Raw genomic sequence first — 25,831 nt, forward strand, 5'->3', positions numbered from 1 at the left:
TCACCCGAAAATACAGAGGAAAAATAGTGATGAATTTTACTAAAACATGAATCGACTACACCATATTCACAAGTTATAAATGGGGGAAAATGAAAAAGTTTGATACCAGGCAGACACTATATAAATGAATAAATAATCCAAGAAACATCTGGAGATCTCAAGAATATTCATAATCTCAAGAATCGTACATGATCCAATAATATACCATCAATCATGAAGTAGAGTAGGGAAGATACAACCAGAGAGCCAATAACAAAATCGGAAAAATCTCGAGATTTATTAGAGTGGGAAAATTAAAAGGGATAAATAATTTGGGTGGAGACCTACCAAGAAACATGATGACAACCGATCACAAAGAACGTTTGAAGAATATTGACGTCATTCATGAAGGAAATAAAGGCTAAAGAGTAATTGCGAAGAAAAAGAACAAGTATTCGAGTAAAGAGCAGAAACAGAGACTGCAAGAGAGCATTCCATACTCTCGCATACGCCACGACATGTGAGTATCATGTGACTTCCAGCTCTCGTATTCTCTTCCTGGAAGAGGGTCTTCAATATTCATGAGTGTGGAGGTGTTTGAGGAGGATGGGTTAGCGAGGAGGAGGAGGATGATGATAACAAGGAGAAGGAGGCTCCAAAGAAGATGTAGAAGGAGGAGGAGAAAGAAGAAGGAGGAAGAGGTGAAGAAGGAGGCTCAAACGAAGATGGTGGAGGAGGTGGAGGAGGAGGAGGAGAAGGAGAAGGAAGAGGAAGAGGAAGAGGAGGAGTTGCAGAGGAGGACATGAATACTTGTAGGCCGCATCACAAAGGCAATGAGATGTTGGTCTGAGGTGGGGAATGCGCTTCTGTAGCTCACTCGAGCTGATAGTTGATGCAACGGATTCTGAGTTAATTCAACGGTTATTGATCAACGTAGAAATAGATGATTTTTCACCCATAATACAAAAAAATGTGTGGAAGTAAATATGTGATTATGTAAAATGTAAAGCATCTACAAAACCAATAGAGCTCTCTCTCTCATAATCTTCTTGAAGGTATGACTGGAAGATGATAATAATAATTATTGTGAAATTGATAATAGGTGAACATGAGCTTCAGGCTTGTGCGTGGGTTATGTGGGAAATGCAAAGGGGTTGGTTTGAACATAGAATAACAATCTTTATTCCGTTAATGATTATAGTTTTATACTTGGGTGGGAATCAATAGTAATATATACTTGTGTTCTTATCGAACATAATATCTCCAATGTTCATCTAATAGTTAACTCTAATAATTCGAAATAGTGAAACCATGAAGAAAACGGTTATTGAAAGCGGATTGAAGAAAGCTGATCATCTTCTATCATCAAGCACACATCGATTTTTGCTCGTACGGAATTTTGCCTTCCTTATAAATTCTATTAGATTGAACAGATGATTTCAAACAGATGATGTTTGTCAAGTTGCGTTTAATCTGATAGAATCTATAAGCACTGCAAAATATCGTACGAACAAAAATCGATGTGTGTGTGCGGGGCTTACTCATACATCATGAATTGTGTTTAAAACACCAGTGTTAAGCTGGGTTTACACCAGAGTTGATAACAAAATGTTGATAACTTAATCCTTATAGATTCTATTAGATTGAACGGAACTTGACAAACACAAATGTTCGTCATGTGTATGATAAGATATGTTCAATTCAATAGAATCTATAAAGATAAAGTTATCAACATTTTGTTATTAACTTTGGTGTAAACCCAGCTTTAAGGAGTTTAATATGATAGCACAACATTAAATTTCATCGAATTGATCCGGTTAATCCAATAAAGCAACGATTACTTTGAGCAATTTACAAAGCAGAGGTTTCATACGTTACTACGAATTGATTGATATACTGCATTTGATTTACTGTACATGGGTGATTCATTCTTCACACAGAACTGAAAGATTTCTCAACTCTTCAATTCACTAAATTTCATTAAGACTTTTCTGATCACGTCCTTTTGCAAAGTGTTTTGAATGAGTTTGAGTTTAACAACTGGGTTCTACCATAGAGAAACAATAGCTTGAGTAGATATCCCATGGTATGGGGTGTTTATGTCGCAACTTTTACTGTTATCTCAAGTCGATTACTATCGATTATTGAAGATTTTAACTGTTTTGGCCGGGTAAGTGTGTATGAACGGCATAATATGAGAGACTACCACCGTCACACACCTTTTTGGGGAGAGATACGTGGACTATCAGCTTGAGATAACAGTGAAAGTTGCGACATAAATGCCCTATACCATGGGATATCTACTCAAGCTATTGTTTCTCTATGGTTCTACCTAGAGAAACCCATGTTTTTTTCATAGTTTTACTAACTCGAATTAGAGTTAACTATGAGATGAACATTGAAGAGGAATATGTTCAATAAGAAGAAATAAGAAATTCTTGAGATGGATCAGAACTGAAGACTTTCTTAACCGTACTTATCCTTTTTAATGCCGTCATAACAGATTCAACTGGTAACTACTATTATTAAACGAAAATCCAAATTAAATGCTGTAATTCACCCCGAAGACTTCTGCTACTGCAAATATCTCAGTAATTTCCATCTCTAGTTTCAACTGGTTCATCAACTAGTTAACTAATTCAAAACCAGTTGCGTCAACGTCACTTCCAGCACTTACACAATGATCTTGATCTGAGCCGCTTCTTCAAAGGGAAACACAGCCTAGATCCTACAACATTCCCCTACTGGTTCTTCACTAATTAAATCCAACCAAACGCTGTCGATATAATCAAATGACGGGGATTGTCGTGTTTGAAGGGTAGATGGTGGGGTGGGGGGGTTCTTACCTCCAAGGATGAGGGTGAGGGGTGGAATACCTGCCCCCTTAACACAGAACAGGCCGAACCGATACAAGTGTAGTATTAACCTTTAGCCCTACAGTTTAATAGCAACAAACACGGGCCCCCGTGCATTGTCTCTGCAAGGCACCCATTGTCTTGCAACCCCTTCAATGCCAGCACTACACCCCCTTATACCTGCTGATGTATTTCAGGAGGCACCCACCTCTGTTTGCTGCACACATTATAATAAAAGCTCCACCGCCTCATTCTCGAGAATCATTCTCCACGACCGAGAATCATTCCTCATTCTCAGTTCTGAGGGTAGCTAGCTATTGTGAGAAGGAATAATGAGGTATCCTAGTAAAACAGGGGGGAAAGGGTAGTGCCACATCTGGTCCATTAACCCCCTCATTGGTTGCGTTTAATGGATTAGACGCTCGTGGATTCCTATTGCATGAAATTGAAGTAATGGGGTAGTATTGTATCAAAGATCGCATACGTATAACTTTCATGGACCCTCAAGGTAGTAAAATAATTTACTAAAATGTCGTTATCTCTTCTAGTCACCCTCTCTATAATTATTAATGTTCGTAATTAGCTTGTGGAGGGAAGACAGAGAGAGAGAAAGCTACTATAGAATACATTTTACAGTATCAATTTTCTTAATTCTTTACCCTGCGGTTAAAAAATTATTATTATCATCCTTAGTTCATCTAATACCCCATACTCCTTTTTAAATTCCTAAACTCCCAGTTTCATGAAAGAATTTTTTCCTTAGTTTATTTTTTAAGTTAGCATTCATTCTATTTATGTATTTTATTATTTGTAGGCACCTGCTTCAATTGTAGGCAATCTTTTAGGTTTAGCGGGACCAATTTTGTAATGCATTTTACTGAATAAAATGATTGATTGAACAAAAATCCGAATTAAATGCTGTAAATCACCCCGATAACTCCTGCTACTGCAAATATTGACAACAGGGTTAAATACCTAGATGAAAGCTCGCTGAGAGCTATTATCCAAAGATTATTTGCCAGCTCGGGAATCGAACCCGATACCTCCAATTCACATTTCTCAAATCCACATTTCGCATGAATTTATGAGTTATCTATTGTCCTCTTAATTATTGCTTGTTATGTCTACCTTCCATTAAAATAACAAAAATGGTTTTTAAATGGCCATTATTCTGATATTATTCGAAATACAGTGTAAAATTATCAAACGAAAATCGAAATTAAATGCTGTGAATCACCCCGAAAACTTCTGCTACTGCAAATATTGACAACAGGGTTAAACAGCTAGATGGAAATTCGATGAGAGCTACTATCCAAAGATTATTTGCCAGCCCGGGAATCGAACCCGGTACCGCCTAATTGCTAGTCAGGTATTCTAACCTTTACATCAAGCTGACAATCTCTGGATAGCAGCGCTCATTTTATATTTTCATATAATAATTAATACTAATAGAAATTGCGAATTTGAAGTATGAAGTCCTTTATAATATCTATTTGATTCGAAATTTGCTTATTTTTCTGAGCTTTGAAGAGTGACATAAGAAGGTATGCTAACCTTTACACCAAACTGACAATCTCAAGATAGCAGCACTCATTTTATATTTTCATATAATAGTTAATACTAATAGAAATTGGGAATTTGGAGTATGAAGTCCTTGATAATATCTATTTGATTCAAAATTTGCTCGTTCATCTGAGTTTTGAAGAGTGTGAATTGTTTTTTGAGAAGAGGAAGTGACATAACCTACATTCTGATTTGGACAGTATAGTATTGATTAGAAATGGGACAGTTTTGGGCATGAGCCTGTTGTGCCTTTCCTCATGTTAAGTATTTGTAGACAATGTGATAAATAAATAAATGAATTTACATTTAGGAGATGGAGGGTAAAAGAAATTAAAAGTAAGTTTCGTTGGTCGTGTAATAGGTTTTACTTCAGTTTAAATCGGTTCCGCAATATTTAGATTTAACCCAACAGCAATAGCATCACCATCTACAAGTGCTTGCTGAAAATATTGATTGACATCTTGAATGGTTGTTTTCAACGCGATTGAATATCTCTGTTAGAGGTCCCTGCACCAGTAGCTCTCATTAAATAAACTTGGACATAAAGTTCTTTAACGTATTTCATAAAAATTATTTCAATAAACATTGCCGTTAAAAATGGGAAGCTGAGCTATTCAGTTCGTCAAGATTTCCAAAGAAAAGTTTTCTTTGCAGGCTGATACACAGTCATCTACGTACCCCCATTTTATACCAGTAGTTCTGTGAACAGTATACCTCACGCAGTATTCTCATCCACAAGTACCTGATTGAAACTATAGACCTTATGGAAATACAGCAATAGACTGGCTTCTCCACACATCTGTGTAATCACTTTTCAGCTTATTTATGATGAATAATTCTATAGTCTGATTTTTACTCTTATATTGGCGTATGAAGGAGGCTCATTTTTCCTTTTATATCATCCTTGAAATGCAAAATTTCCAAAAACCTTGTATATACGTCGACGCGCAATTAAAAAAGGAACATACCTGTCAAATTTCATAAAAATCTATTACTGCGTTTCGCCGAGAATGCGCAACATAATATAAACATTTAAACATCAAGAGAAATGCCAAACCATCGACTTGAATCTTAGACCTCATTTCGCTCGGTCAACAACGAAATTTCACCTCTATACAGTTGGACAAGATTATGATCTTAATTTTCCTAAACTACATGGAATCTCTGAAATGCATCTCAGAGAAGCATAATGCATCTCTGTGCATTTATGAAATGCACAAGTACGAGATAAATCACTCAATATGAATTGTGAATTCGGGCCTGACAATGAATAATATTAATAAATAATTATGAAACATCCTGATATGCTGATAATAATATGAATGACAGTTTTAATTCTCCACAACTGAGAGTGAGCTTATGAATAATAATGTGCTCAGTTCATCTGTCTACAATAACCCCGACATATTTCATGCATGAATAACATTTAATCCCTTTCAGTATTATGATTATAATATCTGCTGCACTATGTGAAGAACATTGCAAATAATGTGAGTTAACTGATATATCGTGTGACTTTCTACTCTTCAATTATTCTCAAATCCACATTTCGCATAAATTTATGAATTATCTATTGTCCTCTTAATTATTGCTTGTTATGTCTACCTTCCACTCAAATAACAAAAATGGTTTTGAATGGCAATATTCTTATATTATTCGACATACAGATTCCAATATAATCATCGTATAATAGTTGTTACATTCCATACTTCCAATATCTATCATACCCATCACCCATAATTCTATACATTCTCACATTTTATACTCACTGATCATACCATAGAGTAAATATAATTGATGCCAGTTGCACAAAAGCCGGTTAAATTTTAACCGTAATCAATTTCACGAGAACCAATCAGAGAAACGGTCTTTTCTAAAAGGCCTTCTCTGATTGGTTCTCATGAAATTACTTACGGTTAAAATTTAACAGGCTTCTGTGCAACCAGGACTTAAGATTATTGAATCATTTGTCTCTGATAATACGTACAATAGATACGGTACGGAACTGTCCCCAGATTATTTATATTTAATACCATAACATCCATACTTTCGCGAATTATACTGGGAGGAGCTTGACTATTTCAGTTTCTTCTAAATCTATTTAAGTATAATTCTTACAATTCTGTTGTAGGCCTAGGCCTACATTACAACAAAAGGAGGAAAAGTTCATTGTTAGTTTGTGACCTAACATACAACATTCATTTTAATCAAAGGTTTTGGTTTTCAACTACCACAAAGCTTATCTTTCAAATTTTGATACAAGGAAAATATCATACAATCGAGCTCACACAGTACAATGCTATCAAGCTTTATGTTTTCATTGAAAGATTACTCTTCGTCGAACCACAGAGGAAAGAAACACTACACTGTACTAACACTGTATGCTTATTCCGTGGTCGAACATAGTAGGCCTAATGTAAACAGCAAACCAGGTAAAGCATTTTGATTTTCAATAGTTGAGTAGTGAATATTCTGCCTAATAATAACATTACCTGTTTAAATGCTGACTACAGCATAACTTCAAAATGTAAATAATGGAATAGAATGTGAAGTTTTCAATCATTACCTTGTGAATAACCACAATTCAATCTGCAAGTTATAGATCCAGACAAGCGTATCCACTGTATATTATTTTGAAACATCTTCAAGAAACTCACGAACGCGGAAATACACAATCAACTTTCAAAACTGAGATTCAAACACACGACACTCATTTTGGTAGATTCGAACTCTCACGCGAAATTATTTGAAAGAAGATACCGAAACAACAAAATAATACTACTTGTTTTGACGGGATATCTTGCATGACTTGACATGAATGATGACCGTTGAACGTTTGAAACAACACAGCCGATTGACAATGCGGCCAATATAACAGATCAAAATTATTGTATGAATGTTTTGCTGTCAACCTGTAGTCGGTCGCTGGGACAGTATCGTAGCGGCAATTTCAAATCTCTGTTATTGAAGCTTAAGTACGTTTCTTTTTCGAACTAAGTATAATATATTTTTCAAATAAGAGTGAATTATAAATTTAATTTCAGATATCAGATTAGAATTCATTCCTTCAGGGGATTCTGGATTAGTTTGTTTATTTATCAGAAAAAAACAGGCTATTGCCCAAAACTTCTTCAATTTCCTAATTTAGTTTCAATTTTTTTTATGGTGGAAACAAGTAACAATGAATAATAATTTGGAAAATACCTCAAAAATTGGACACATTTCTGTTGTTTGATAAAGGTCAGTTCATTTGAGAAATCATGAGGCTATACTAGTGTATTAATATTATTCTCACACTCATAATTCAAATGTTCTTAAGTTTAATTAAGTAAATATCGATTAAACTACCTCTGATATTGTGTTGTTTTTGTAATAATTCATAATTAGTTTCCCCCTTTGATTCATACAAGAACTGAAGCTGAGCCTTCAACTATGATATAAAAAGCTATAGATAACTGTATTATGTAAAAGTAATTAAGTTACATTGTGAGTACACTACTGACAAAAATTATGGACTTATTGTAATTCATTGGCCTGGTTGCACAAACGCTGGTTAAATTTTAACGGTGATTAATTTCACGAGAACCAATTAGAGAAGGCGTTTTTGAAAAGACGATTGGTTCTCGTGAGATTAATCACGGTTAAAATTTAACCGGCTGTTTTGCAACCGGCACATTGTATTTGAATTTTTGTGAGTCAATTGAGAGAGTGTACTGTTATAGCCAATCTGCAAGTAGTACTACTAGTAGTTCTGTGAACAGTGGACCTCACGCAGTATTCTCATCCACAAGTACCTGATTGAAACTATAACCCTTATAGAAATACAGCAATAGACTGGCTTCTCCACACATCTGTGTAATCACTTGTCAGCTGATTCATGATGAATAATAATTCTATAGTCTGATTTTTACTCTAATATTGGCGTATGAAGGAGGCTCCTTTCTCCTTTATATTATCCTTGAAATGCAAAATTCCCAAAAACCTTGTATATACGTCGACGCGCAATTAAAAAAGGAACATACCTGTCAAATTTCATGAAAATCTATTACCGCGTTTCATCGTAAATGCGCAACATATAAACATTAAGAGAAATGCCAAATCGTCGACTTTAATCTTAGACCTCACTTCGCTCGGTCAATTAATTTTCTCAGGTCTTATGGAACCTTCTCCCAGTTTATAAACCTTCGATTTCCTATTTTAAACTTCGTCATTAATCTCTTCTTTCAATTCCTCCACAATTGAAGATTAATATTTTAAATGAATTTGGATAGATGAAAATAAAGGGCCCAGAGAACATACTAGTCACAATAATACACTTAGTAACAAAAAGCCAATTTACAGGAGAACGTTTTCGAAGAAAATGGTACATTGACTCTGTTCATTTTTCCTCTGAGTGACCTTGCTCGACATTACATGTCAAGCTTTGTGCGTTACTACCATAGAGAAACAATAGCGTATTGCTATTGTTTCTCTATTTTACTACTCTGTATACTGTTTCTTCTTCTGCTTATATCTAAAATTATGTTCAATATATCTCTGTATGATTTTGCATGATAGCCAACTGTTGCAATGAAAATCTCAATTTTGAAAATTTTTTACTGTGTGCGTTATTCCTCTGATCCCTTCTAGCTGAATATAGTTCACTTTTACTTGGAAGTAAAGAGATCTTGTCATGTTATAATATAATTCTACACTACTCCGGAAGGAAGCCTTACAATAAATGATTTGATAAATGTTTATGAAGACTCTACTTACAAGTGGATGAATAAATTATTCTATGAATGAGTTGTCATCTAAAAATCGAGGCCCATTAATTTGCCTCGAAACACACTTTGTCAAGTTACACAGCCATTTAACTTTACCCATTGATATAAAAGACTATTAATGAAGTTGTCGTTCAACAGAGGAAAGAGAGGGCTAAAACCACACGCAATCAGTGTAAGGGAATAATGAATTTCACGATGAATAATTCATCATCACACAGCTACCACACGTTACCTCTATTTTGGTTGATGATTATTCACGTCTGCTTATTGAATATGGAACTCGCTAACAGCAAGAGCGCAATTTATAGAAGCCGGTAGAATAGCAGTCAAAGTACAGAAGCAGCTATAATTTTTTGCTTCTATTAGAGAAAAAATTGTGACTCTATAACCAGCCTGAGCCCAAAAATACTGATTGCCGATTTCCACTCGGATAGTTTCAAATTTCCAGTTTTGGTGGAAAACTGAAAATTCCGGTAGAGAACTCCAAAACCATCACATCATAGCAATCAAGATAATAATAATAGAATAGTATTCATTTATTTTCAACAATATGGGAGCACACGACAAAATCCCAAAAATTGCTCACCAATCAAAAAAATACAATAATCACCATAAAAGAAATTGATTATTAAGAGAAAGAAATGCATATATGAATAATATTCATAATCCTCCAAAACGTAAATTATACAGAGGCTAGTTTTAGAATTCAGAGAATTTGAGATGATGATTAATTTATAGCAAAGAAATATAATTCTAGAAATATGAACAATATCCTTATAACAATCGACTCACAAATTACAACAAATTTGTTAGATTGACCACAGTGAGCTCAGTGGTGATCATGTAAAGAAAACCACTGGAAATTTTGCAAATACATTTTTCAATGCCTGACTCTTCTGAATAATAAAATAAATAGATTGAAGAGTGTGAGTAGTGTGAACATTCACGGTAGCTCTTTCAATTGTTATTAATTTTGAATATTTTGGTCCATAACCTCAGTTCAAACTCATAGTTTTATCAATATTGAAGTATTTTCGACCAAACGAGAAAGTTTGGCGTACCGACACCAAGTGCCTTACAACATTATTAATATTCTGTGATAACTTACTGAAGCTTGACAGCTGAATATGGGATAATATTCTTAGTCCTAGTAGTATTCAGTTATATTTAGGAAACTCCAGTTCATTTTTCATTTATAGCTCAGGTCAAGAAACAAACAATCACTCTAGAATGAAATTCTGTCAAATCAGGCAGTTCCATATCGTTTCTTTCAAAAAGTTTGATATCGAGAATTACGAAATAATGAGTTATTCATGATCAATATGAGTTTTCCTTCAATGTCCTAATTGTATTATGATTGTAGTATTTTGTCCAATTAATGAAATGAATCTATATGATTGATCTTTCAGAACCTCAGTTGAAATCCAAATTCATAGTCTTATTCGATGTCAATACGACATCTAACTACACTATCAGAGGAGGAGAAACATTTTATTCATTCCCTGTCTTCTAGATACATCAACTTTCAATTCATTCCCTGTCCATAAGATACATCACAATTCCCTGTCTATAAGATCATCACAAAACATCAATTTTGAACAACGATACAGAAATCAATGAATATTAAAAAAGGAGAATAGAATCGACTCACCTTCCAGCAAGAAGTAGGAAGACATATTCTTCAAGTTGGCCTCCATGGGGAGCAGCGTCTCTCGAGTTAGCGTCTCCAGGGAGTTGTCTCTCAGATCCAGGTAGGTCAGGTTGGGCATCGGCTGAAGAATTCCCGGCTGCAAGTTCTGTAGCCGATTTTCCCCCAAAATGAGACGCGAAAGATGCTTCAAACCGGCGAACGCGCGCTCGTTCAGGTACTGGAGGCGATTACCCTCAAGTATCAGCTCCTCAAGGTGGGGCATCTCCACAAAAGTCCCCTCGCCAATCACTGATAGTCGATTCTGGTGAAGGTCTAATCGTTTCAACCGTCTCAACCCCGAGAACGTCTGTGGAGTTATGGCTGTCAACTGATTCCCATGCAACTCAAGCTCCTCCAAGTCCACCAAATGTGCGAACGCCTTCTCGTGAATCGTTGTCAGATTATTCCTGTCGATATACAACTTCCTCAAGTTGGGCAAATCCACAAACACATCTCTTTTCAACTCCACGATATGGTTCTCCCCCAGCGTAATCACTTTCAACTCTGGCAGATTCGAAAACGCATACGGCTCCAAGTTCACAATTTGATTCCTAGTCAGCGCTAGATCTTGTAACTGTGTCAGATTCCCGAAGGCGAACGGGTTCACCCTGTCAATATTCCCGTAAACAATCTCCAAAGTCTTCAACTGTCTCATACGGCTCAATGCACGTGTAGGTACGAAATGCTGAGCGGTTACAGCTCGATAGTGGAACTCCATCTTGGTAATCAATGGCTGTGACTCAAATTTGTCCCAAATGGCAGCGTCGGGCTTCTCGCCATGTTGGAATATCCAACAGGTGGATGTTGATGCAGTGAGCATGTTGTCGCAGATGCAGTAGATGTTGAGGTGCCTGTGAGCCTGCAGGTTGCAGATGTTGATGTCGTCATCGTTTTTCATGAAATCGTCCATTTTCTGCGGCTTCCTGCGATCGCCTCTCGCTCTGCTCCTAGCGGAGGACACCAGAACTAGGTAGCAGATGAGGATGAAGAGGGTCGTTTGTTTCCAGCTTTTTCTATCTGTTCTTTCCGAGGCCATGTTGTACGATTTTAGCTGTAACAGAGAAGAAAACATGTTGTGATGAGTTCCCATAACAAACAAAATATTAAAAATCAGAGTATTATTTCCAAAGAGCAAGATAATAATCACGCAATCACATTCTAATCATAGCATTTCTCCCTCACCAAGAGAAATCCAAGTATTTATTTCTCTTCCAAATGCTTAATTCATTCAAAAAGAATATAAAATAGAAAGTATTCAACAATATTGCTAAGAACAAGATAATGAGCACGCAAGCACATTCTAATCATAGTATTTTGTCTTCACAAAGAGGAATCTAAGTATTCTTTTTCTTTCAAATGCTTAATTCATCCAAAAAGAATATAAAAAAGAGAATATTCAACAATATTGCTAAGAACAAGATAATGAGCACGCAAGCACATTCTAATCATAGTAGGTAGACAATAATTTTGTTTTCACAAAGATAAATTTGAATATTTATTTCTCTTTCAAGTGCTCAATTCATTCAAAAAGTATAGAATATATAAATTATTCAACAATATTACTTGGTCTTTCAGGTAAAAACCCTGAAGATGGAAGGAACATGAAATTTTTAATCTTTTTATTACTTGGGTTTGGTTGCATAAGAGCCTATTAATTTAAACCGTAATCAGATGCCACAAGGATAAATGAAGGAAACCATCTTCTCCAGAAAGCCTTCTCCGATTGTTGTCCGTGGCATTTAATCATGATTAAAATTCAACAGGCTTTTGTGCAACCTGGCCTGAGTATTTTATTCCTCTTTCAAGTTTCTCAATCCAATTCAAAAGTATTGGAAATAGATGGTATTCAACAATAGTGTAGGATCAATCAAGTAAATACACTGAAGATAGAAAGAACATGGAACATTAGTGCTTTTAAATACTCAAACGTTCACAGTAATTGATTGAATTACATCAAATTACCGTTAAATATCAAAGTTGAATATAATGTATTCAAATACTGTTGAATCACATAGTTGAAAGTTGAAAGGTGAAAGGAACATGAAACATTACAGCTTTTAAATACTCAAACATTCACAGTTATTGACTGAATTACATCAAATTACCGTCGAATATATCAAAGTTGAATATAAACTATTCAAATACCGTTGAATTTCCATAGTTGTTTGGGTTATTGTTCAATCAATTATTGGAAATACAATCGAGTAATTAATTTCTCCAATAAAACATCAAACTTTAAAAACATGATTGGACTATGATGAAATGATTCCTGACTATCAATATATTTTCAAAATCTATCAATAATACTGGAGGAAGCAACTCATTCAAGAGGGCAGTTTCCCACTTGATTCTAGTATAGGATCTGTGTGAAGACTATTTACAGAATTATTCGCACAAGTGTTTTCTATTCCTATATTGATGAATCACAAAATAATCGTGGGGTCCCATCTGACCGAATCCCAAAAGGTCGAAGAGTATACTTTCCCATATAGTCGAATTTCATCTAGCCGATGAGATTCGATCAATTGCGACAAACTACAACATTTTTCTATCAAATGGGATTCGACTGCTTGAGAATCGGTCAGATGGGAAAATCAAATTTTCGACCTTTTGCGACAGTTGAGATTTTCGGCCAAATGAGATTACTATTAAAACTTTTCGATCATTTGGGATTCGACCATTTGGGAAAGTTCAAGTTTTAGTGGCATGTCAAATGACCGATTCCCATTTGGCCGAAATTATTATTTTGTCGCAAAAGATCGAAAATTGAAGATTCCCAAATGGTAGAATTGAAACTTGTACTTTCCCAAATGGTCGAATCCCAAATGATCGAAAAGTTTTAATAGTAATCTCATTTGGCCGAAAATCTCAGCTGTCGCAAAAGGTCGAAAATTTGATTTTCCCATCTGACCGATTCTCAAGCAGTCGAATCCCATTTGATAGAAAAATGTAGCAGTTCGTCGCAAATGATCGAATCCTATTAGGTAGAAGAGTTTTGTTTTCCCATATGGTCGAATCTCATCTAGCCGATGAGATTCGATCATTTGCGACAAACTAAAATATTTTTCTACCAAATGGGATTCGACTGTTTGAGAATCGGTCAGATGGGAAAATCAAATTTTCGACCTTTTGCGACAGTTGAGATTTTCGGCCAAATGAGATTACTATTAAAACTTTTCGATCATTTGGGATTCGACCATTTGGGAAAGTACAAGTTTCAATTCTACCATTTGGGATTCTCCAATTTTCGATCTTTTGCGACAAAATAATAATTTCGGCCGAATGGGAATCGGTCATTTGGCATGCCACCAAAATAATGTAGCGGATCATTATCCATAATAATACAATCTTCATAGCTAAAATTATCAATTACCATAGACTATTACCAGATAACTAATGGTTACAAGGTGTCATTATTGAAAACTTCCTCATCTCTCCAGCCCAGGTAAATCTGACACAGTAGATTGTGACACAAAATAACGGTTCTAATCAAACTTAAATTATCACAAAAATTACATCGAAATGTGTGATGTCTATCTGTCCAATTTAAAGTGAATCTAAAATCAAATCTGTCAGCTTCACAGCTCCGGTAAATCTGACACAGTAGATTATGACACAGAATAACTGTTCTAATGAATTTAAAATTATTATTACAAATTCCACCAGTCCTAAAGTGTGTGATATATCAAAATATGTCTCTCAGAAATCGTGTGCTTCAAATAGATAGCCCAGCACACATTTCTAATTTTCAGGCTGATAATAGGAACATTAGGCTCGTGAAACAGAATAACAGTTTTGAGGAATCTACAATTATTACAAATTCCACCAGTCCTAAAGTGTGTGATGTCTCAAAATTTGCTCCCAACAAATCGTGTGCTTCAAATAAATAACTCAGCACACATTACAAACTTTCAGGCTGATAAAAGCAACTTTAGGCTCATGCCATCACTCAAGGCCCAACACATATGAATGATTTAATGATTCAGAGTCCAGCAGACCAATGTCAACCAATGATGTTGCGGGATTATTCCGGTAGAGGGCAGCGTAAACAGGGAGCAGCTTCAGTGACTATATTTGATGTCAATGTGGGACCAGCTATACATGAAGATAGTAACACTATAGGACTAGCCTGAATTGTTGACTGTGTTTGAATTACGGTCTGGTTTGTCCATCATGCTGTGATAATTCAGATTTTATGTTTGTGTTGATGCGGCTGTCAACGTTATTATGATGTGTGCATGAGAGTGAGAGTGTGCAAGGAGAGAGAGTGAATACAGAGAGAAAGGGTGAGGAAGAGATAGTTATAGATAGATCGATTTTATTTATCAATTGTTACTTGGATGTCGCGAGTGAGAGAGAAAGAGAAGAGTAGTTAGAAGAGTTGAAGTAGAATAGAATAGAATAGAATAGCTGCCTTTCTTTTTACCTGGGAGGGCGGAGTTAGGGCGCAGCCGGCCCTCTCTTACACTCAACCCTCGATGAGGGTTGTCAAGTAGTGAGAGAGGAAGAGTGTAGATTCAGATAGAGTAGAGAGAGGAAAAAAGAGTACGTGGAAAAATGAGAGAGAGTGAAAGAGAAGAGTGATTGGAAGAAATGGAGAAGTGTGTGTGAAAGAGAGAGAGTGTGAGAGAGTAGTTGGAGTTAGAGTAGATTGATTGATTGATTATTTGCCTTTATGAGGGCGGAGTTAGGACTCCAGTTCCTCTCTGCCACTCAACACTTTACAAAATAAAAAATTACACTTAATATAAAGAAATAAAATTCTCAATCAGAATACAATCACATAATGTAATAGAAGAGAATCTTGAACATAATTTATAAATACAATTGGAGAACAATATTTCAATGGTAGAGAGAGGAAGAGAAAAAATAAAGTCAGTGGGAGAGTGTGAGAGAAAGAGTAGTTGATAATATTATAGCAAGACCTTACCTGGGCTTGCTTTTTCTCTCTTTCTCTTCCTCACATGATCTTTCTCTCTCTTACCCTTATTCACTCTCACAATAACGTTGACATAAGACCCTCACTCCACACTCTTCTATTCTCTCTTTTTCTCTTGTCGGTCAAGAGTGGGAGGGAGAGAATGTGTAGGAAGGAGAAAGAGCGAAAAAAGAGTGTAAGAGAAAAAGTGAGAATGAATATTATTGTGTGAGAGAATGAGAACAATAAGAAAGTGAATATGAGAGGATGAATTGAGTGTTTGCTCACAAAGAACAGGGAGAGTGAGAAGGAATAATAACTCTCAAAAGAAAGAGATAGTGAGTGATAATTGAGATTGCTTATAATCAATAATAATGATGATTTCATTGATAGGGAATGGAAAAGTGATAGTGGGAAAATAATGAGGGAGTAAAAATGACCTTGTATGTGAGAGAGAAAGTGTGGATGAAAGATGATTAAGTTGAAAAGAGTACAAAGGAATAATATTAATAATAGGACCCAATAAATGCAGAGAGAACAGAGAATGGAAGTTCAAGAGAAAGTGAGAACGACTAGATTAGATCAATTTATTCATGATGAGAGAGAGTGAGAGTGTGTGTTTTTGAGGGTTTGTTTGATGGACACATAACAGGCGAGTCAGCGAGTTTGAAAACAATGGAGGACATCAGTGCAGGTCAAATTGACATCAACTTGTTGGTTTGTTTTCGTCAAATTCGTCATGTTTACCCTTCAGGTTCACCCTATAGAAAAAACATGCTGACCGCATTATCTGCTTGCATTGCTTCCAATCTGACAGAGACAAACCATGCATTATTTCTGTTATTTGCTGAGAGTTTGTATGATTATGATAAGCATTTGCATTGTTCAATGCAATTCTTTCAATGGTGCAGGGTCAATGAAGACTGAAAGAGAATACATAATAATATGTAAGCTGGATATTCGAAAGTTTGAATAGTTTTGGAGCATTTCTCTAGAGAGTTTTCTGATAGTCCATGGAGTTTTCAAAGTCCATAATAGTCTATCTATCTATATAAGAGCTGAATAGCACTCACTGACTGACTGACTGACTGACTCACTCACTTACACACTCACTCGCAGAACTAAAAATCTACCGAACCAAAAACGATCAAATTTGGTAGGTATGTCCTCCAAAGGGCCAGGAGAAGCACTAAGAACGGATCTGGAAAAATTTCCAAAGATACGCCCAAAATCTGCATTTTCCATCGTTTTTTAGCGTTTTCTCAGCTTTATCGAGAGCAAATGATCAGAAAATGTTCAAATTTAGTACAGAAGCTCAGCTACGGTGTAATAATGTTGTGTTAGAGAGAAATTGGCAATAACGTCGAAGAACCGCCCAAAATCTGTGTTTTTCCAGCGTTTTCTCAGCTTTATCGAGAACAAATGAACAGAAATTGTTCAAATTTAGCACAGAAGCTAAGCTAGGGTGTAATAGTGTTGTGTTAGAAGGAATTTGAAATAACGCCAAAGATACGCCCAATATCTGCGTTTTCCCAGCGTTTTTTTGCGCTTTCTCAGCTTTATAGAGAACAAATGAATAGATATTGTTCAAATTTAGTACAGAAGCTAAGCTAGGGTGTAATAATGTTGTGTTAGAAAGAATTTGGAATAACGCTAAAGATACGCCCAAAATTAGAGTTTTTCCAACGTTTTTCACAGCTTTTCTGCGTATTCTCACATTTTTCAATAATTGATGGAAATATATTGGAAAAATTCAGTACACAGGTTTAGCTGAGGTGAATAAATATTTTTCTCCAAAGATACGCCGATATAGTACCAGCGTTTTTCTACGTTTTCTCAAATTTTCGAGATCAAATTGACATAAAACGTTCAAATTCGGTACAGAGGTTCCGCTGAGGTCTACATGCAGGCGAGCGAAGTGAGCCCGCTTATCTCATTTGTGGACGATCCAGTCGGGGGTCCAGGGGGCGGAACCCCCTGGCTAGACGGATATGGCAAGCGAAGCGAGCCTGACGGCTAGTATTTAATAGTTTCGAAAACGTTTTTTCATAGTGCAAACCTAAAGTATACGGCAATTATGATATTATTTTCGAATGGTGAAACCAAAGAAACATTTTTCAATCACAAAATCTAGATGGTAAATCATATTTACTGAACTGTAAACAAGAAGCACCTTCATAGATGTGATATTACATACATTATTATATTCACTGTGTGTTGGAAGAGTTCTATAATCGTACAGTTGTGTTGTGATTGATGTTGAGGTACTTTTCCATAATGAAAACACAAATTTAAATTGTCAACCACTTTTTAAATATGTTGAAATTGCGTTTTCAGTTCTAGAATCGTTCGAGCAATAAAAATGAAGTTGTAAGAATTCCTACTAATTGTTCCTCGCAATCGATTAATCGGAAACTTGTGGAATAATGTAAATAAATCTTCAGACCAAAATCTGCAGCTCTGCAAAGTCTGTGGATGGATGGATTTAAAAAGATATGTTTAGTCAAAAAGAGAATCTTTAAAAAGATTTGTCCTGTGGAAACGCATATAATAATAATCTGTGTGATGATATTCCATATAAATATCTGGGAACGTATGAAAGTCCTTCCATACTATCCTATTATATTGAGCGAGCAATTTCTGTATATATTTATATATCTGGCTATCTGGCAATTATATATCTGGTTATCTTGTTATTTATATGGTTATTTATGTTAACGGATCTCGAAAACGGCTCTAACGATTTCCACGAAATTTGGAACACAGTAGGTTTATGATATAAAAATTCGATTGCACTAGGTCTCATCCCTGGGAAAACTTTCTGAAGAACATGAAAAGGATCATTCATCCTTGAAAAAGAGATGATAATTTAGTCGTCTGTCGATAACAGAAGATGCGTGTGCTTGTGTGGGAGATCAGCTGTGTAATCAATCAGCTCACCGTATCTCGCGAGAAAACTAGAAATTTTAATAGAGTCGATCAAAATAATCTGATTTGTTGACATGACATTGATCATTATATTCAAAGTTGATAATTATTTTAGTGTTTTAAGTGATTAGTGATATTACAGTTGTGTTGTGGTACTTTTCCATAATGAAAACACAATTTGAAATTGTCAACCACTTTTTATTATTATAATATATACAGAACCAGGTTTCGTGGCTTTACCAGCCACATCTTCAGCTGTGGCTGAATTAATTAATTTATTATTAATCTATAATAATAAAAAGTGGTTGACAATTTGAAATTTGTGTTTTCATAAATAGTGAGTGTTATTCAATTTGGTTTGTAAACAATCTAAATTATAACTTTTTTGTTTTTAAATGTTTGCACTGAGAATGGAGTCTCAAATCTTGATTCACGTTAGGCTGCCCTACTCTATTTGCAGAGAAAGTTATGTAATTTGTTTTTTCAATATTTAAACTTAAGGTATTCTTATCTAACCACTTCTTGATTAAAAGCATATTATTTAATAAGATTAATCGGAAACTTGTGGAATAATGTAAATAAATCTACAGACCAAAATCTGCAGCTCTGTAGAGTCTGTGGATGGATGGATTTAAAAAGATATGTTTAGTCAAAAAGAGAATCTTTAAAAAGATTTGTCCTGTGGAAACGCATATAATACTAATCTGTGTGATGATATTCCATATAAATATCTGGGAACGTATGAAAGTCCTTCCATATTATCCTATTATATTGAAAGAGCAATTTCTGTATATATTTATATATCTGGCTATCTGGCAATTATATATCTGGTTATCTTGTTATTTATATGGTTATTTATGTTAACGGATCTCGAAAACGGCTCTAACGATTTCCACGAAATTTGGAACACAGTAGGTTTATGATATAAAAATTCGATGCACTAGGTCTCATCCCTGGGAAAACTTTCTGAAGAACATGAAAAGGATCATTCATCCTTGAAAAAGAGATGATAATTTAGTCGTCTGTCGATAACAGAAGATGCGTGTGCTTGTGTGGGAGATCAGCTGTGTAATCAATCAGCTCACCGTATCTCGCGAGAAAACTAGAAATTTTAATAGAGTCGATCAAAATAATCTGATTTGTTGACATGACATTGATCATTATATTCAAAGTTGATAATTATTTTAGAGTTTTAAGTGATTAGTGATATTACAGTTGTGTTGTGGTACTTTTCCATAATGAAAACACAAATTTGAAATTGTCAACCACTTTTTATTATTATAATATATACAGAACCAGGTTTCGTGGCTTTACCAGCCACATCTTCAGCTGTGGCTGAATTAATTAATTTATTATTAATCTATAATAATAAAAAGTGGTTGACAATTTGAAATTTGTGTTTTCATAAATAGTGAGTGTTATTCAATTTGGTTTGTAAACAATCTAAATTATAACTTTTTTGTTTTTAAATGTTTGGACTGAAAATTGAACCTGAATTCAAGTGTATGGACCATAACCTACTTTTTGGACCATTTATGGAGTATAAATCGAAATTTGGGGAAGAAACAGGTTTGGGCTGTGCCTGTTAGTCCTTCCCCAATCATTTTGAAGAATTGTGTTCTGTTTATCAATGAATAAATAACGTGCAAAGCTCGGTGCCCCGATATTTGTAAGTTTTAAATGTGCTGTCCAATTCAATCTCTTAAGTACTCATTGAATACTCCTGCTTCTCTCAATTAGAAAGTTTTTACAATTTTCCACTCTTCTTTAACCTCTTACCAAATATAATTCCCGATATAAATAGCTTCAAATTCATATGAAAAACAATCGAACGAGTTATTCCATAGTTCAATTGCATGCTATCTATAATGGCGGTCTTTCAATGATTCCACACAACCAACAATTCCGCTGAAACTCGTGCTTTCAATATTAGTTGACCGCCCCCACTATATTCCTCTGTATTCTAATTTAGTCGGTGACGCCCCGACGCCACTTTTTCATGCGAGAATCGTTGATTAGGTGGCGAGGCGCTGGTGACACTCACTCTCAACTGTCAGCAACGCTCATAGACAGCAACAAGGCTTCCCATTTAACCAACGCTGACTATTTGAGATGGATCTCAGAGCAGGTGACAACAACCGACTACAAAACTCAATTTGGACCTGTTAGTTGCAATTAGTTGACCTGACGACTGATTTGTAATTCGGTTCCTAGACAACACTGACCACTGTTAACTCACTAACTCAACTCATTAACTCACCAACTCCCCTAATTGATCAACATGCCACTATTCTCGTCATTATAACTTCACGTGTAGATGATGCATGTGGGTCTATATGGTTAATATTTGCCATGCAGTTCTATTAAGCTGCGTACAGACTGATGCGCCACGAGCACACGCACTTCGTTTGCCATCAGCTGACATTCAGCTTATTATATCTGTATTTGTACAGCAACAGTAAGATACAGATATAATGAGTTGAGAATCTGCTAATGGGAAATGAAATGCGCGTGTATGAGACGCACAAGTCTGTACATACCTTTAAACTGTGTACAGACCTATGCGTCACGAACCACTACCTTCGTAAACAAAGCCGTAGTGCATTCGTGTGACGTCAGCACAGGTAGGGCTCATACACCAATAGAAATTTGTTGATTTTAGCTGATCTATATCAGCTTGTGTTTCTATTGGTGTAGGAGCAGTACCTGTGCTGACGTCACACGAATGCACTACGGCTTTGTTTACGGAGGTAGTGCACGAACCCGCGCATTTCGCTCTTCATCAGCTGATATTGAGTTTGCTATATCTGTATTTGTACAGGAACAGTAATATACAGATATAATAGGCATAGACTCAGCTGATCATAAGTGAAATGCGTATGCTTGTGGTGCATAAGTCTGTCTGCAGCTTAAAATTTACAATAATCTATGACTTCTGTGGAACTTATTCGGCTACGATTATAGAAATTGTGAGAGGAACGGTTATGGGCGAATGCCTTTTTGAATTCCAAACAAATGTCTGACATAGTTCAAATTTTAAAATAATAAAACATCCCCTAAAGCTGGATTCGCCTACAACAGTAGAAATAAACAGTGAAAATATGATTATCATAAGTTCGAATGGTATAATTCATACTCACTCGCCTGGGCTGAGTAAGAATAGTCCAATTAGAGCTCGTGGGAATTATTCGACTGGTAACTATCACTGTTGTGTGTGAATCCAACTTGATAAAATAGCTTAGAGATTCAAAGAGTGAGAACAATAACAAAATTATAGAGAGAGTTGAAAAACGTAATTTGTGATAGGTCTAACTTGTAGCACTCTAATATCCCAAGAATAAGGTGATATTAATTTATAAGAATTAAATATTCCCTATATGAAGTTTATTTCAATTCAATTCAATTCATTTCATTTTACACACACAATTATTTATTTCGTAAACTATGTCTAATAACTATCGATGAAAACTAATCGATAGAAACAGCATTAACAAGACCTCAATCTCAAAAATTTGCGCTATATCTTGCCATTTACGGTATCAGAAGTCGAATAATATTGAGTGGAGATAATATATAATGTTTTTCACGTGAATCGTATCTTCAAGTCATCATAATAGTGTTGAAAATATAAATAAAAATTGGAAATCCAAGTACCCTTTCAAAATTGTTCAATCACAACATGTTTCGGCTATATAATGCCATTATCAAGTGATTGGAAAAAAATAAATAAAAGTAGTTGAAAGAATAAGACATAGATACACAATAGCTTAAGTAGATATCCCATGGTATAGGGCGTTTATGTCGCCACTTTTACTGTTATCTCAAGCCAATTATTATCATTATTACTGTCGGTTTTCACTGTTTTGTTGAGGTGAGAGTCTATGAACGGCACAATTTGAGAGTCTACCAGTGTCAAACAGCTTAACGCGAAAGAACTACGTGGACTATTGGCTTCAGTTAACAGTAAAAGTTGCGACATAAACGCCCTATACCATGGGATATCTACTTACGCTATTGTTTCTCTATGGTAATACTTTGTAACAAACCTCGATGTCACTTGAAACGCGGTGGATATCTTACTCAATATCTTATCAGAATCATATTCTATCACAGATTGATCGATTCTAGCGTTAAGTGTCAGATCGGGTGTAAGAGTGTATGAACGGCACAGTATGAGAGACTACTAGCTTCACGCGAAAGAACTACGTGGACTATCGGCTTGAGATAACAGTAAAAGTTGCGACATAAACGCCCTATACAATGGGATATCTAATTATGCTATTGTTTCTCTATGATAAGACGTTGAGGTTGTCAATACCACTATATTTGTTCAAAAATTAATTCATATTACAGAACCAGGTATCATGGTAACACCTACCACAACTTCAGCTTCACTTACATGTTTGTTATAAATATCTTATACCATACAATGGAGTGATCCGTGGTCTAGTGGATAGAGTGCCTGCGTAGCAGCATAAAGATGCCGGGTTCAAACCCTCTCAATACCAAACGTTTTTTAACCAGATCACTCCCATGTTATCGGATGAGCACGTTGAACTGTCGGTCCCGGCTGAAGTATGACAGTCGTAAGGCCCATTGACGGCTTGAATTATATATTCAGGCGGTGGGACCTTCCCGCAAGGGACTCCCCACCAACAAAAGCCATACGAATTTACTTTTTACCATACAATCGAATTAACTTAATCAACCTCCACTTACATTACGTATAATGGATCTAGAAGTACCAGTACACGAAATTTGATAGTTTGAGGACACTGAAACAACATTGGAGCAATGGAAAAGCAGTTAAGAAACAAACATCAAACAACGCGGGGCGAGAGTTTCAGAGGTGTTGATAGAAGTGGAAAAGGGATACACGCCAATGTGAGTTCGCTGTTGGCCAGGTCGACCTGTTCACTTACAACTGTCAGCATTTGCTAAATGGGGAGCATTGGATGCTGCCAATGAGAAGATAATGTCACTAGAGTAGTTCGGAGAGTTGACTTTTCTCGGCCCTTTCCCTGTTTGATCAACTTAGTGGTGGCATACGGTCGTGTGCGTGCGTGTGTTGGTGTGTGGGAGAGTTGAGTGTGTGTTCAAGTGTGAGAGTGTATAGAAGATGTATTTGTGTGTGTGAGTATATAGGTGTGTATGAGTTTGGCCTTCTACCTTGAGAAAACCAACAAAATTTTGAGAGAGATAGGCTAGTGAGATAGAAGAGGAGATTGATTGATTGATTGAGTACTTTATTCATGTAGATCACAATATATACTGGCTTATACACTTATATACAATAGCTTACAATACAGCAAAATTATGGATGAAAATTATGGAGGAGAGAACAAAGAGAAGAGATGAAGGAAAGGAGGAAGAGAATCCTTTGATAGATGTGTAAATTTCATAAGGAAGGTAAGAGAAAAGTGGATAGAGGAAGGAGGAGAAGAAATGTTTTATTACTTTAGAATTTAGAGGGAAGCGTGGAGAGAAGAAGGCATTTGAAGATAATGAATGAGAGTACAAGGGAAAGGAAGAAGAAAAGAAAGAGACAAAGTTTTGATGGATAAAAGCGTGAAGAGTGAAAGCATAAGAAGAGTAGTTTTGTAGAAAAAGACAAAAGTGGGAAGTGAGATATCGAATTATATGGGGAAATGCGATGAAAGAGGAAAAACAAAGTGAAGAAGCGGGTTAGAAAAAAGAGGGGATATAGGAGGGAACAGTATAAAAAAGAGCTAGGAAGAGACAAACGGAAAACAAGGAACAGAATATGGAAGAGAAAGGAAAAAGACATTGAAGAATAGGGCGGGAGAGCAATAAAGATGAGTAGAGATGGTAAGAGAATGAGAGAAGTTAGGGGAAGGATATGGGTACAGCAAATGAAGTTGATTAAAATTTGCAGAGGTTGAACAGAGAGTGGAAAATTGTAAAGAATAAGATGGAATTATATTAAATTGAAGAATAACAGAGAAGGTGAATATGATGTACAAAGGAAGTTTAGAACGAGACAGTGAGTGAGTAGAGAAGAAGAAGGAGGAATGATGATAAGTAGGAGAAAATAGAAGAAATGAGACAAAGGAGAAGAAGTAGAAAAAAGGAGAGGAGAAGAAGTGAGAGGAAAGAGGAAGGAGAAAAAGTAGGAGAAAGGAGAAGAAGTAGGAGAAAGAAGAAAGGAGAAGAAGTGGGAGTGAGAAGAAAGGAGAAGAAAGGAGGGGAGGTAGGAGAAAGGATGAAGGAGCAGAAGTAGGAGAAAGGAGAAGAAGTAAGAGTAAGGAGAAAGGAGAAGAAGTAGGAGAAAGGAGAAGAGGTAGGAGAAAGGAGAAAGGAGGAGAAGTAGGAGAAAGAAGAAAGGAGAAGAAGTGGGAGGGAGAAGGAAGGAGAAGTAGTAGGAGAATAGCAACAATAATTGCAAGAGAGAGAATAAAGAGAGTATACGAGTAATAGGTCAAACAGGTTAAAAAATAGAAGATAGAAAGGATTTAGGAAGATGAGAAAAGAACTAGGCTAATGGAAGAATGTGATATTGAAACGAGAATAAAAATATTTGAAGAAAAACAAGGAAAATATTAATGGGAGAATACCAAGGGAAAAATCGAAAAAATAAGAATATTAATATGAGGAGAAAATCGGGAGAAGAGAGAGGAAAAAAGCATCCGAGAGTAAATAGAATGTGGAAGGTGGAGTACATGATGTGAAGAACGAGATAAACAAAGAAAGTGATAGTAGGTGAATTCCATGACAAGAAAGCGAAGAAGGAAAGAGAATTTCCTGACCAAGTTTTGGCATGAAGCCTAAATTAATAAAAAGTCAACCTCACCCCTTATACCGGAAGTGCTGGATATTTCAGAAGGGGCCATACATCGATATCTCACGACATACGTGTATTCGTGGGGTACAACAGAGAAAGAGGGAGAATAGATGAAAAATAGAAAAGAGGGAGATGGTGAATGAAAAGAGAAATAAGTCGGGTCGGACACCTTTCACACACCAACTATCATAATATGGAGTAGAAAAGAGAGAGGAAGAGTTGAAAGGAGGAAAAATAGAAGAGATCTACACTTTTTATTCCCAACTAGGAGTGGAAAAACGGAGAACTGAAATTGAAAAGGTTCTGACAGGTAAGAAGGGAGAGAAGATA

General features: G+C 35.8%; 1 protein-coding gene across 1 annotated transcript in view; it reads right to left on the reverse strand.

The window, feature by feature from the left end:
* The window catches only part of LOC111047255 (connectin), a 200,387-nt gene that overhangs the window by 105,868 nt on the left and 68,688 nt on the right, over positions 1-25,831 (reverse strand). Inside the window, exon 3 of the mRNA XM_039437575.1 lies at positions 10,815-11,904. Coding sequence (XP_039293509.1) covers positions 10,815-11,889 — 1,075 coding nt within the window. The 5' untranslated portion in view covers positions 11,890-11,904. The remainder of the gene's footprint in view (positions 1-10,814; positions 11,905-25,831) is intronic.

This window comes from Nilaparvata lugens, chromosome 11 (genome assembly GCF_014356525.2).
Source record: "Nilaparvata lugens isolate BPH chromosome 11, ASM1435652v1, whole genome shotgun sequence".
Lineage (NCBI taxonomy): Eukaryota > Metazoa > Arthropoda > Insecta > Hemiptera > Delphacidae > Nilaparvata > Nilaparvata lugens.